At 41.8% G+C, this 14,784-nt stretch overlaps 1 protein-coding gene across 1 annotated transcript in view; it reads left to right on the forward strand.

The window, feature by feature from the left end:
- Positions 1–11,731: 11,731 nt before the first annotated feature.
- Positions 11,732–14,784, forward strand: part of LOC139464210 (heparan-alpha-glucosaminide N-acetyltransferase-like) — a 41,613-nt gene continuing 38,560 nt past the window's right edge. Inside the window, exon 1 of the mRNA XM_071245733.1 lies at positions 11,732–11,978. Coding sequence (XP_071101834.1) covers positions 11,912–11,978 — 67 coding nt within the window. The 5' untranslated portion in view covers positions 11,732–11,911. The remainder of the gene's footprint in view (positions 11,979–14,784) is intronic.

A 14,784-nucleotide genomic window follows, 5' to 3' on the forward strand; every position in this document is an offset into this window, starting at 1 on the left:
AACAACACTGTCATGTATACAGGTGTAGAAACATACGCTTCTATGCATGATGTAATAATAACACTGTCATGTATACAGGTGTAGAAACATACACTTCTATGCATGATGTAATAATAACACTGTCATGTATACAGGTGTAGAAACATTCACTTCTATGCATGATGTAATAATAACACTGTCATGTATACAGGTGTAGAAACATTCACTTCTATGCATGATGTAATAATAACACTGTCATGTATACAGGTGTAGAAACATACACTTCTATGCATGATGTAATAATAACACTGTCATGTATACAGGTGTAGAAACATTCACTTCTATGCATGATGTAATAATAACACTGTCATGTATACAGGTGTAGAAACATACACTTCTATGCATGATGTAATAACAACACTGTCATGTATACAGGTGTAGAAACATACACTTCTATGCATGATGTAATAACAACACTGTCATGTATACAGGTGTAGAAACATACGCTTCTATGCATGATGTAATAACAACACTGTCATGTATACAGGTGTAGAAACATACGCTTCTATATGCATAATGTAATAACAACACTGTCATGTATACAGGTGTAGAAACATACACTTCTATACGTGATGTAATAACAACACTGTCATGTATACAGGTGTAGAAACATACACTTCTATACGTGATGTAATAACAACACTGTCATGTATACAGGTGTAGAAACATACACTTCTATGCATGATGTAATAACAACACTGTCATGTATACAGGTGTAGAAACATACACTTCTATGCATGATGTAATAATAACACATGTCAGGTGTACAGCTGTTGAATCAGAATCAGATGCACGTGGTACCAGTAAGACCGTCATGGATATAACTTTAGAATCAAACAGTTCTATACACGATGTATCATAACGCTGTCGTGTATATAGCTTTAGACTTTTCCTATAACGCTCAGAAATTCCAGAGTCCTACTTTGACTAGTCCCAGACCCCGTGTCTTGCCTCTTGTGGCTGTATGCGCAGCTTGTAGCGTAGCTCTACCGGAACTAGCGAGGCAGAGGCTCGGGCCGCCAGGACTGGCTGGGGAAGTGCCCGACTCTTTACTTGGTGGAACAAGAGAACCTTGAAAGTAAGTTCAGGGGACACAGTACCCCAAAAATGTGCGATCCCCGGAAGATGCGATCATTATGGTCCAGGAGCTCAACCGACATGACGATGCCAAGAAATACAACCAGGATAAACCCGCTGAGGTCAAGACCATTATCTATCTATATCCGTTGACCACAACAGACATGACGAGGCCAAGAAATACAACCAGGATAAACCAACTGAGGCCAAGACCATTACTTATCCATATCCGTTGACCACAACAAACGTGACAAGGACAAGAAATATAACCCAGGATGAACCTGCTGAGGCCAAGACCATTGCTTATCTGTCTTTATGATCTTTGTAATCAAATGATGAGTGTATTTAATGCCATTTAATGTTCAACCCAGATGATGGTTAGACTATTGCTAACTTTGTCTGGATGAGACACAGTACACTTGATCAGGCAGCTGATATTGTGAATCTTCATGAGACAAGGGAGTTTACTGTCCAGTTTCCACCCTTGCCAAACGAGGCTGGAATTTCGGAGTAATCATTTGACTGGACTATCGAGTCTATGCATAGACTTTTGATGTCCTTACATGTACATATCTATGCTCTCTGCCTCATAGCATTCATTCACTTGATGAAGGAATACGCATATACTCCGAAACGTTGCCATTTGAAATGCCATTCAAAGACTTAATTACTGTTGTTTATATTTATGACTTACTCCATGTCACGTGACCTTGGCTACATTAGCCTTCGTCCAGATATGAAAGAGTGATGGAGAGAGAGAGAAGGTTTTACCCCCAGCCTAGCTAGGGTTAGCAGTGACTGGTCCCATTATTTACAGACCGCCGTTATACAGCTGCAATATTGCTGAGTGCGGCGTTAAACAACAAACAAAATCCTACCAAAAACCATACGCCGTCCCCTTGCAAATACGGGTATGCAAATAAATTATCACTAACGCACACGCGCAGAATGCCCATTGTTAGTATTGTGTTCAAATACCTGAACCATTTCTTTGTGAGATACATATTCTCATTAATTCCTTCTATCCAGAGGCAGTCATCTCCGACATGTGTTCTTCAAACTCAGGCAAATCTCATTGGTCCTATCGTACAGGGGAGTGTTACCATCAACGGTCTACGTGGAAATCTGTTGCCGTGACAGGATACTGTTCTCCATGCTTTCGGGAGGAACATTTTCACCTGAACAAAGTCGTATTCACAATCTGATTTTGAGGTTAGGAAGCGTGTTATCCTTTCACACAACACATCAGCACAGCATTTAAACTCGGGGAGAATGAAGATTAGAATAAACTCTGGTTTAATGTTGTAAATACATTGTGTGACTTCCGGCGAGGAACTGAGGTGTTACATGAAAACATAGTGCAATATCGCATACTATCCTACACAGTTGCAAGAATGACACGAGTGCGTTCTGCACCAGTGTTCTTGTCTAATGCCCCTTGGAGGTGCTTGGCGGTGTTTGTCAGGGATGAGTAAATCGCAACATGACCACTTTGTGTGATAAAGCATTGCTTGGGTCGAGGTAAACTTTAAAGTTTAGTTGCCACCAGCATGTATATATGCGCTGTCATTATGACGTGGTGTTCACATCATGAAATGTTCGCATCAGTTGCATTTCGGGCGGTCGGGTAGCCCAGGGGTTAAAGCGTTCGCTCGTCACGCCGAGGACACGGGTTCGATGTCCCACATGGGTACAATGTGTGAAGCCCATTTCTGGTTTCGACTCGCCGTGATGTTGCTGGAATATTAGAACAGTAGCGTAAAACGTTATTCACTCACTCAGTTGTGTGCGTATACTGTCGTTTCTACAGCTTGTGATGTCCAATATGGAGTGATTTGTCTATGGTATGTGATGTTTATATGTGCCTTACAGGCTATATTAAGTCAAAACAACGTAGTGTCGCTCCTAGGAGGAGGTATTGGTGGTCCAGTAGTCTCAGGAGCCGCGGACTATAAAACTACGACCGTGGGTTCGAATCCCAGATTAGCCCAAATAGTGTTTAGATGCGTTCGTCAACATTAACCCACGATCGCGCATGCATCTAAAATAACGTCCGAAGCAGTTTTAAACAAAACTCGCTCACTGAAATTCCTTTCTAACGCATTGTCTTTATCACATGCAGTCTCAAGCACCTTCCTGTCATACTACGGTATCCGTGTTCGTGTCGTGTCGTATCTATACGGAGTGAATCTATATCGAGTGTTTTACATTTATCTAAATGCGTGTCGACAGAGGCGACTAAGGGAATCGGGTGGTCAGGCTCGCTGACTTGGTTGATGCATGTCTTCGTATCCCAATTGCGTAGATGCTCATGATATCAATCACTTGTTTGTCTGGTCCACACTTGATTATTTACAGACCACCGTGATATAGTTTTAATATTGCAGAGTGCGGCGTTAAACAACAAATAAACAAAAAACAAATTGAACCTACTCAAATTTTTGCGGCGTGCGACGTTAAAAAATGAAACAAACAAGATCATTTGCGCTGTCAATATCATATACAGTGCAGACCACGGGCACTGTGTATTACACGTAACCTCTATTTTAAGCAACTTTACGTCGTCGATCTTGACACACACTCACGATAGGCTTAACACGGCGACCACTTGGTTGAAGGAGGCTTACCTTACATAATGTTCCCCGTCGGGCGAGATCCGGCTCGGGACGTCATCACCATGGGTTTCAGGGATGTGTTGAAAGTGTAACCCACACATACCTAACAGCGGGCACGCGGGGCCCAGTCGTAATAGGCGCCGCGATTCGCTGTGCAGAGTTGCGTCCCTTAGCTGTGTCATGATCCAATGGTCGTGGGTTCGATGCCATGTTTCGCACTGATTATGAGCTGTGTGAACAGTAAGTGAGTGAGTATGGTTTTACGCCTCTTTGAGCACACTTGCTGCAAGATCACAGCGGGGGACACCAGGAATGTACTTCATATATAAGCACACCTTGCTCCTGGGCTTCGCTAAAGAAGTACACGTGAAGATCCGGGTAGAACTGATCTTCAGAAACCCATGCTTGCGGAAACAGGCGACTATGCTTGCCGTAACAGAAGACTATGCTAGCCTTAACAGGTGACTATGCTTGCGGTAACAGGCGACTATGCTTGCCGTAACAGGCGATTAAACTTGATTATTTACAAACCGCCGTCATGTAGCTGGAATATTGCGGAGTGTGGCGTTAAACAACAAACAAACAAACAAATACCAAAGTCGTAATCGTTTACAACATGACCGCTTCGGGCTTTTCATCCCGCATCCAGTTGATATTACGTGATATTGCTCACTCATAACTCACTCACGTTCGTTACCCAATACTGTTGAGAATGACATTGTATATATGTTTATAAGCACCAAGCCCACAGCATGACATATGAACAATCTACGTAGATTTACTGCCCGGTACACTTCGGGAGGGAGTCATTGCAATACCTGAGTTGCCACTGTGACGTTGGGGTTAGATACAGCGAGCCCGTCATACACAACGTTCACACCATCCCGGGGGTGGGGTCTCATTCGGAGGACGCGGAGAGGCGCTCTCATGACTAAGGTACCTCGCCTGTATGTTCCTAGTGTACACTTACACGAAACAAGGTGCTGGTGTATACTTACATGACACCAAGTGCTGGTGTATACTTACGTGACACCAAGTGGTGGTGTATACTTGCATGACACCAAGTGCTGGTGTATACTTACATGACACCAAGTGGTGGTGTATACTTACATGACACCAAGTGCTGGTGTATACTTACATGACACCAAGTGGTGGTGTATACTTACATGACACCAAGTGTTGGTGTATACTTACGTGACACCAAGTGGTGGTGTATACATACATGACACCAAGTGGTGGTGTATACATACATGACACCAAGTGGTGGTGTATGCTTACATGACACCAAGTGGTGGTGTATGCTTACATGACACCAAGTGCTAGTGTATACTTTACTTACATGACACCCAGTGGTGGTGTATACATACATGACACCAAGTGCTAGTGTATACTTACATGACACCAAGTGCTAGTGTATACTTACATGACACCAAGTGCTAGTGTTTACTTACGTGACACCAAGTGCTAGTGTATACATACATGACACCAAGTGGTGGTGTATACATACATGACACCAAGTGCTAGTGTATACTTACATGACACCAAGTGGTGGTGTATACTTACATGACACCAAGTGCTAGTGTATACTTACATGACACCAAGTGCTAGTGTATACTTACATGACACCAAGTGCTAGTGTATACTTACGTGACACCAAGTGGTGGTGTATACTTACATGACACCAAGTGCTAGTGTATACTTACATGACACCAAGTGCTAGTGTTTACTTACGTGACACCAAGTGGTGGGGTATACATACATGTCACCAAGTGGTGGGGTATACATACATGACACCAAGTGGTGGTGTATACATACATGACACCAAGTGCTAGTGTATACTTACGTGACACCAAGTGGTGGTGTATACATACATGACACCAAGTGATGGTGTATACATACATGACACCAAGTGCTAGTGTATACTTACGTGACACCAAGTGGTGGTGTATACATACATGACACCAAGTGGTGGTGTATACATACATGACACCAAATGGTGGTGTATACATACATGACACCAAGTGGTGGTGTATACATACATGACACCAAGTGCTAGTGCATACTTACGTGACACCAAGTGGTGGTGTATACATACATGACACCAAGTGGTGGTGTATACATACATGATACCAAGTGGTGGTGTATACATACATGACACAAAGTGGTGGTGTATGCTTACGTGACACCAAGTGCTAGTGTATACTTACATGACACCAAGTGGTGGTGTATACATACATGACACCAAGTGGTGGGGTATACATACATGACACCAAGTGGTGGTGTATACTTACATGACACCAAGTGCTAGTGTATACATACGTGACACCAAGTGGTGGTGTATACATACATGACACCAAGTGTTCGTGTAGACTGATAGGACACAAAATGCTGGTCTATGTTTAAATGACATCAAATGCTGGTGTACATTGATATGACACAAAGTGCTGGTGTATACATACATGAATCAAAGTGCTGGTATACACTCATATGACACACTGTGCAGGTGTACACTTACATAAGACAAAGTACTGGTGTACACTTACATAAGACAAAGTGCTGGTGTACACTGACATAACACAAAGTGCTGGTGTACACTGATATAACACAAAGTGCTGGTGTAAACTGATATAACACAAAGTCATTGTGTACACTAATGTAACACAAAATGCAGGTGTACACTGATATAACACAAAGTTCTGGTGTACACTGATATAACACAAAGTGCAGGTGTACACTGATATAACACAAAGTGCTGATGTACACTGATATAACACAAAGTGCAGGTGTATACAGATGTGACACAAAGTGCAGGTGTACACTGGTATGACACAAAGTGCTGGTGTATACTGATATAACACAAAGTGCTGGTGTATACTGATGTAACACAAAGTGCAGGTGTACACTGATATAACACCAAGTGCTGGTGTACACTGATGTAAGACAAAGTGCAGGTGTAAACTGATATAACACAAAGTGCAGGTGTAAACTGATATAACACAAAATGCAGGTGTACACTGATATAACATAAAGTCCTGGTTTACACTGATATAACATAAAGTCCTGGTTTACACTGATATAACATAAAGTCCTGGTTTACACTGATATAACATAAAGTCCTGGTATACACTGATATAACATAAAGTCCTGGTTTACACTGATATAACATAATGTCCTGGTGTACACTGATATAACATAAAGTGCAGGTGTACACTGATATAACACAAAGTGCTGATGTACACTGATATAACACAAAGTGCAGGTGTATACAGATGTGACACAAAGTGCAGGTGTACACTGGTATGACACAAAGTACAGGTGTACACTGATGTAACACAAAGTGCTGGTATACACTGATATAACACAAAGTGCTGGTGTATACTGATGTGACACAAAGTGCAGGTGTACACTGGTATGACACAAAGTGCTGGTGTATACTGATGTAACACAAAGTGCAGGTGTACACTGATATAACACAAAGTGCTGGTGTATACTGATGTGACACAAAGTGCAGGTGTAAACTGATATAACACAAAGTGCAGGTGAATACTGATATAACACAAAGTGCTGGTGTATACTGATATAACACGAAGTGCTGGTGTATACAGATGTGACACAAAGTGCAGGTGTACACTGACATGACACAAAGTGCAGGTGTACACTGATATAACACAAAATGCAGGTGTACACTGATATAACATAAAGTCCTGGTTTACACTGATATAACATAAAGTCCTGGTGTACACTGATATTACATAAAGTCCTGGTATACACTGATATAACATAAAGTCCTGGTTTACACTGATATAACATAAAGTCCTGGTGTACACTGATATAACATAAAGTCCTGGTGTACACTGATATAACATAAAGTCCTGGTATACACTGATATAACATAAAGTCCTGGTTTACACTGATATAACATAAAGTCCTGGTGTACACTGATATAACATAAAGTCCTGGTGTACACTGATATAACATAAAGTCCTGGTGTACACTGATATAACATAAAGTCCTGGTGTACACTGATATAACACAAAGTGCTGGTATACACTGACATGACACAAAGTACTGGTGTACACTTACACATATGTGCCGCTTCTCCGTGCCATGTGATCAGGGATTGCGTAGTCCCATGTCCGTTTTCGCTTTTTTCTCACCTAAATAGTAAACGTCTGAGATCTTCCTACCGCGGGGCTTTGCTCCCACATCACGCTGACATGGTGTGGTGCAAAGTACTGTTCAAACCGTGTAAAGCCCCAAAAGCTCTTTCATCGGGTGGCCAGTATCCGAATTCCGTGGTTCGATGCTCATGATGTCAATCACTGGAGTGTCTGGTCCAGATTCGATTATTCACAGACCGCCGTCCTAGAGCTGGAACATTGCTGAGTGAGGCGTTCAACAACAAACAAATAATCTTTCATTAGTTTTATAGTTTTATACATATTTTATTTCAAACAGACGTGCCCTGGAAACACAAACTATGTTGTTCATGGTCGCGAGTTACAAATAATTTCAAATAATTTCGCAGAATCGCAGTCAACTGGGGGTTGCATGCTGAGTGCTGGGCATTGACTGGTACAGGGGTTTAGGCGATATTAAAGTATATAAACTCGTAAGACACATTTGCATCTCGTTTTTATTCAAATGTTTTCTCATGTTATGTTCAAATCAGCTTTTAAGTGCTTTACAGTTGTGTTTCCGGCAGAAGTAATGCGATTGAAAGTGTTATTAATTCAAAGCACAATCCAACTTACACTCTTTCTCCTCTAATCGCCAGGCCAAGGACAGGGAGTTACTTCATTTAGATGCCTGTGATGTGAGAGCATCACGTGGACGATGAGGATAGCCTATATAGCTACGTTCAGACCTAGAAGTGTTGTAAGCTTAAAGGGTCGAAAATGAACGTATTTTCTTGTATTTTTTCAACATGAACATTATTTGAGTAGTAGTTTTACAGCCAAAACAAATATCACAAGTAACTATTTTTATTTGTTGCACTACATCTATTAATATTTTACACACTTGCAGAGAGTTGTAAGTCCATAATAAGCACGCCTTGTCCCGTCTGACATGCCAGTTGATAAACGAATGATAAACATTAGACTATTTGATCCGTTACACGTGGTGTACGTACAGCTGTGTGATTCTAACGTCTCAGGTGCGCTGCCTAGTGTTTTCGGGAAAAAATAATAATAACATTCGCTTTATGTGATAATCATCAGGCCAGACTTCCTTGTTTTAGAGAGGGCGGGACTGGGATGTGTGGATTATCATCAGACTAGTGTGCCCGGCGTAAACAATAAACAAACTAAGCTAGCCTAGAGGTTAAGGCGGTCGCTCGCCACGCCGAAAAGCAATGTTCAACTCCCCGTATGCCCACATGCCTACACTTAGTGTTGTTCAGTCTTGGTAGGACCCGCCGCAACCGTGTCTAATGCAGGCATATTACTAAAACCAGCGTCAACCTGCACATCCTCAGTGAGTGTCTTCAACAACTTTACAATTCCCTTTCTTATCAAGGTTAAATTTGGGTCGCCGCGTTAATGTCAGTCTGTTCCCCGTACTTTGGTCTGATCTTCTGTCTAGCTAAGATCTCCTTTGGCTAGCAACGTTAACACTGCCCCAGTGTGTCGCGGTCTCCACAGTGGCAAATACTCCAGATACTAACGACTGTGTCCGACATAATATCGGACATTTCTCCAGTGACAGGATTACAGAAACACCTGTCCCTGAACTGTTGTTTATAAGACGTCCAGTTAATTTTACAAGAAAAACATTTATCCGCAGCAATGATCTGGAACTGCCAGTGAAAAATATTAATATTCATGACATGCAATTGTCACTTATTGGGACACTTTTCGTACTTAGAACTTCATTAGAATTCTAAAATACATCATGATAGGGATAAATTTGTCATAGCTCGTGTACTGAGGTTGACAAAATATTCGTTCGCAACTCATGTACATTTTATTCAAATTTCACGGAAGGATATGTTTTGCTTTCAACAAAGACTTTCAATCAAGGTTTCTGCAGCCATTTCGGAAATCTTAATGTAAATATTCAGAGGAATTTACAATGAATAGGACACGTTGCTTGTCAACATGATGCGCGATGCTTACCCGTGCTATTTGACCTTCACATTGAGTGTGCAAGAGAACTGCATTTTACTCCGCTTTAAGCAATAATCCAGCTAACTTCACGGCGGGAGACACCGGACATCGACGTCACACATTGTACCAATGAGGGGATTCCAACCCGGGGCAGAGTACGTATTTTAACCCGGAATCCCAACGTATTATGTCAGAGGTCAATTCATATAATCATTTCATCACCAGTTCGCCTTTTACTCCCAATAGAATCTGTTTCGGCAAATGGACGGCAATTTTTCACTGGCGTCACTAAGCCGCCGCAATTAGCTGTGCAGAGTTGTCTCCCTTAGTACCCATATCCATCGCTTTTCATTTAGGCGTTAAATCTACAATATTCATTCGACAGCACCACAGACCACCCCCGACGACCCAGTGCCTTGACCCATTTGCTACCAATGCTTCGTTTGAACCCGATTCAAATGACACGACGCGAAAAATAGCCGTTCATTCAATTTGTTTGCTTGTTTGACGTTTAACGCCGCACTCAGCGATATTCTAGCTATATGACGGCGGTCTGTGAATAATCCAGTCTGGACCAGACAATTCAGTGATTGACATCATGAGCATGGCTCCACGATATTGGGATATAATGACATGCGTCAACTAAGTCAGCGTTAGTCGCCTCTTATGACACGTAAAGTCGCCTCTGTCCATTCAAATACAAGAGGAATTCTGTGCCCAGCCAGCGATAGGAGAGAGGTAGATGCTGACGTCATTTCCGAAAGGAAGATATGGGGGTGATTGTGTAGTTATCATAATAGATTACAGAATAATATAATACCCTAATCGAGGAAGCATAATAACCATGAAATTGAGTTTAATGATTGTGATTACCTGCTTCATTTAATATTTCTCATGTTAAACTGGCGGCCGTTACATAACTCAAATATTATTAAAAGCGACCTAACACGGCGCGCCGTCTGAGCGATGCAGGATCTCCATGTACCAAGATGCAGGATCTCCATGTACCAAGATGCAGGATCTCCATGTACCAAGATGCAGGATCTCCATGCACCAAGATGCAGGATCTCCATGTACCAAGATGCAGGATTTCCATGTACCTGTGGATGATGGTGTGTAGTTCTGCCCCAAGTGTTTGTCTATTTCCCATGAAAAAAACAGCCCACACGTCTTTCAACATTTAATGTCTCTGCATGTCTATTATGAAGATCAACGACACGATGAGCATGTTAATCTTGGAAAACAGGTTGTGGGAGGGGATGTCAAAATGACAAACAAAATGGAGCTTTGGGAAACGACAGCCTTTCAGGTGAGATTCTAAAAGTATCGTGAAGATTGTACACAGGAAATAGATACAAAATGTTGATGCAACGTGCAAAATGTTACATCTCATCGCTGGAACAATATGTAATTCCGAAATTCGGTCAGTGAAACTGTATTTAAGCTGAAACATCAGAGGCCGTGAAATAAGTTAGTAATCTGAAAAAATTGTGTCATCGAACATTCAATATATAATCTGATAAAAAAAGTTAACTGTCCAAATTGTTGAATTGGTTGAGGAGGTGGTGGCATAAAAGAAAGCCAGGCAGGCATATGGCGACAAATATCAAGACAAAGTGCAGATCCGCATCCAACAGCTCGTCCACAATACAGTGACGTAATGCCAAGGTCAGGTGTAATCCTTCAAACCTAACACGCCAATGAAATTTAGTTGTCTGTCATCAAACACCCTCCTGCCACCTGTAGCAATCGTTGCATGTCCTTGTACGGCATCTCGAGAACAGACGACGAAATAAAAACGCTCCCTCACCCGTTGTCCGGAGACACAAATCGCTATTTAAATGTCTCCAGCTTTTGACAAACATGCTTCCTCGCGATGTTTCGGTAGTGTTTGCTCGTAACATTGCTTTCTGCGTGAGAAAATTTACTGTTGCCAGCCGATTGTCAATTTCTTAAATCGCGGCCTCGTTTTCGTTGTCTCGTGCCTCGCTCGTGTCAGAGCCTCGGTCCTGTATCAAAGTTGTCGTCTGCCTCACACCGAAGCAGACGAGTACATCTGTGACAAGCAAAATGAACACTTCTACATATATGAGGATACACCCGAAGCTTTTTCAACTTGTATTAATTTCTCTGTTTGGTAAGTATATCACATTTCTGTATTTAATGCATGTTATCAGGCATCAACAACACCGGAGGATATTCCACTGAGCTTTTTTAAACAGCGGTGTTACAGACGAGCCGCGAGTTTAGTCATAAATCTTCGCTGTCACGTTAAAAAGAGGCAGTTCTCCTATGGGTGACAAATAACTGAAATATTATATACATAAATAGGAATGTGTACCATCACGTAGAAAAGATCTTTTAATTGTTTGTGACAACAAAGAGTTATTTATGTGTCTCATATTGTCTATGTCCTAACTCGGCATGCTAATGTTGGGTTTGTTGCACACAATCCTACAAACTCGGCCGATTATAGTTTGAAAAGGAGCATTTTTGTCACGGGAGCCTTGCGTCTGTTATTTGCTTAGCAACTTAAGTTACTTTAGTATGAGGGTTTCGAGAAGTTCAGCATCATGTAATCATGTGTCTTGTTCGTTTTGTGAGATGTGAATGGTCCTGGCCAAACACGACACAGCAACAGCTCATATCACAACAAACTGATAACGCTGTGTAAAAAGTAATTTCTCCCCTGTCTACTACCCATATTCTAAGACATGCTCAAGACATTTATATGCTTTTTAACATACCTTTACAGCATTAAGCAATATATTGCATACGTATCAATTCTGGACAAAATGTATTATGAGAGGGCAGGTGTAAACAATCATATGATTTTCTTGTCAGAAAGTCTGTAAAAGTGTTGAGGACATTAGTTTCCGAAGTTAAGTTAAGTTGTTGTCATTAGGAAGGACATTGGATGTTGGTTCTGTGTCTGTCTATGCTACGTCACAAACATCATCAAAATAATTCCTTTCAGACACTTGACATTTATTTCGTTATTAAGAAGGTGAAGATGACATTCTGATGTTTTAAGTTAAATCAAATATGTAAGATGTTGCATATATTTAACACGTGTAGATGAAATTATATTTGCACTGACAATGAGTAAACGCAATGACCAGGGAGAAGAATGTAAATTAGGAATGCATCTACAGCGACGCTAATTGAGGTATTTAAGTATTTTATAAATTTCGTGTACAATGTTTAACCGCGTAGGCATTTTCGCATCAGTCCTGCTGATGATTGCGGAATACTAACCACAAATCCTTTTGACCCCCTGCGTTTCTATAGCTAATCTTAACGCGTTTAAAACGGGTTATCCCGGTGGAAACAAAGTAAAAGTACTCTCTGCTTGATGAGGAAATAAACCTACTGTTTTGAAAGTTGAGGTAGTCTAACTAGATTAGATACATCTCTTTCGAATTTGGAACGGAGTGCTTTAGCTAAAATGTCTGATACCGGCGTTCATTTAGCTGAAGATGAGGCGACGATAACATTAAATAAATTTTAATGTAATTTTGACCAATCAGAATCAAGCATTCGTCAGTGTCATGGGAGAAAGCGATTTATCTTCAGACTGAGCTTTTTGGACATCTTCAAGATATCAAATCACGAGATCAATTGGTCAAAATTAAAAACTACCTCACACATCGCGTTTTATACGAAACACGCGTTAACTCAGGCCTCTGTAGAAACCATTCGCCTGTGTGTCTGAGTGACCTGCCCCACTATTACTGCCTGACCTACCATGTCAATATAAAGCTCTGAAATATGTATTTAGAATATCTTTCACACGCTATTTAAACATGAAGACTAGGTTAGCTCTAAGAAATTCCTATTGACGTATCTTGCAAACACCATTTTTCGAGCAAAGTTCGAGTACATCAACGAATATCTGCCGAAACATTTTCTATTGTGGGTACAGGGCAAAAGAGGGATGAAATCTATGAATTTCTATAAATCATATCTATATTTGCTTTCGGAAACAGTAGGGGCGGTGGGGTAGCCTGGTGGTGAAAGCGTTCGCTCGTCACGTCCGGATTCGATTTCCCCACATGGGTACAATGTGTGAAGACTAATTTCTGGTGGTATTGCTGGAATAGTGCTAAAAGCGGCGTAAAACCATACTCACTCACACAGAAACAGTAAATCTAACGTCAATTGCTCTCTACAGATCGTACCACATCCAGCTCAGTATTGAAGCCTGTGTTACAAGCCAAGAGGCACAAACCTGACAGAATACTGTCTCAATGGCGACTCTTTACGTGCCCGAAATTCAAGCTGACACTGGTCTGCTATCTAGGTTACTTGTATACGTCTGTTTACCTGTAGATACTGTGTACATTATTGGTCGCCTCGGTGATGTCCCCACGAGACGTATGCTGACGTTTATATTCCTATACAACAAACATTAACCTACTTATGAAGATAGATAAGTCACAGCGATTTGAAGGGGGGTAAGTGTTTATCAGGCTAATTAAAACTCTGGGCTCCAGTTGTTCTGGGTTCAAGGTGTTCTGGGCTCCAGGTGTTCTGGGTTCCAGGTGTTCTGGGCTCCAGGTGTTCTGGGCTCCAGGTGTTCTGGGTTCCAGGTGTTCTGGGTTCCAGGTGTTCTGGGCTCTAGGTGTTCTGGGTTCCAGGTGTTCTGGGTTCCAGGTGTTCTGGGCTCCAGGTGTTCTGGGTTCCAGGTGTTCTGGGCTTCAGGTGTTCTGGGCTCCAGGTGTTCTGGGCTTCAGGTGTTCTGGGTTCAAGGTGTTCTGGGCTTCAGGTGTTCTGGGTTCCAGGTGTTCTGGGCTCCAGGTGTTCTGGGTTCCAGGTGTTCTGGGCTCCAGGTGTTCTGGGTTCAAGGTGTTCTGGGCTTCAGGTGTTCTGGGTTCCAGGTGTTCTGGGCTGTGAAGCTGGGTCAAGTAACGTCTTATGTGACCAAGGTGGTTTGAAAGCTT

This window comes from Haliotis cracherodii, unplaced genomic scaffold (assembly GCF_022045235.1).
Source record: "Haliotis cracherodii isolate W230 unplaced genomic scaffold, xgHalCrac1.p SCAF_17, whole genome shotgun sequence".
NCBI lineage: Eukaryota > Metazoa > Mollusca > Gastropoda > Lepetellida > Haliotidae > Haliotis > Haliotis cracherodii.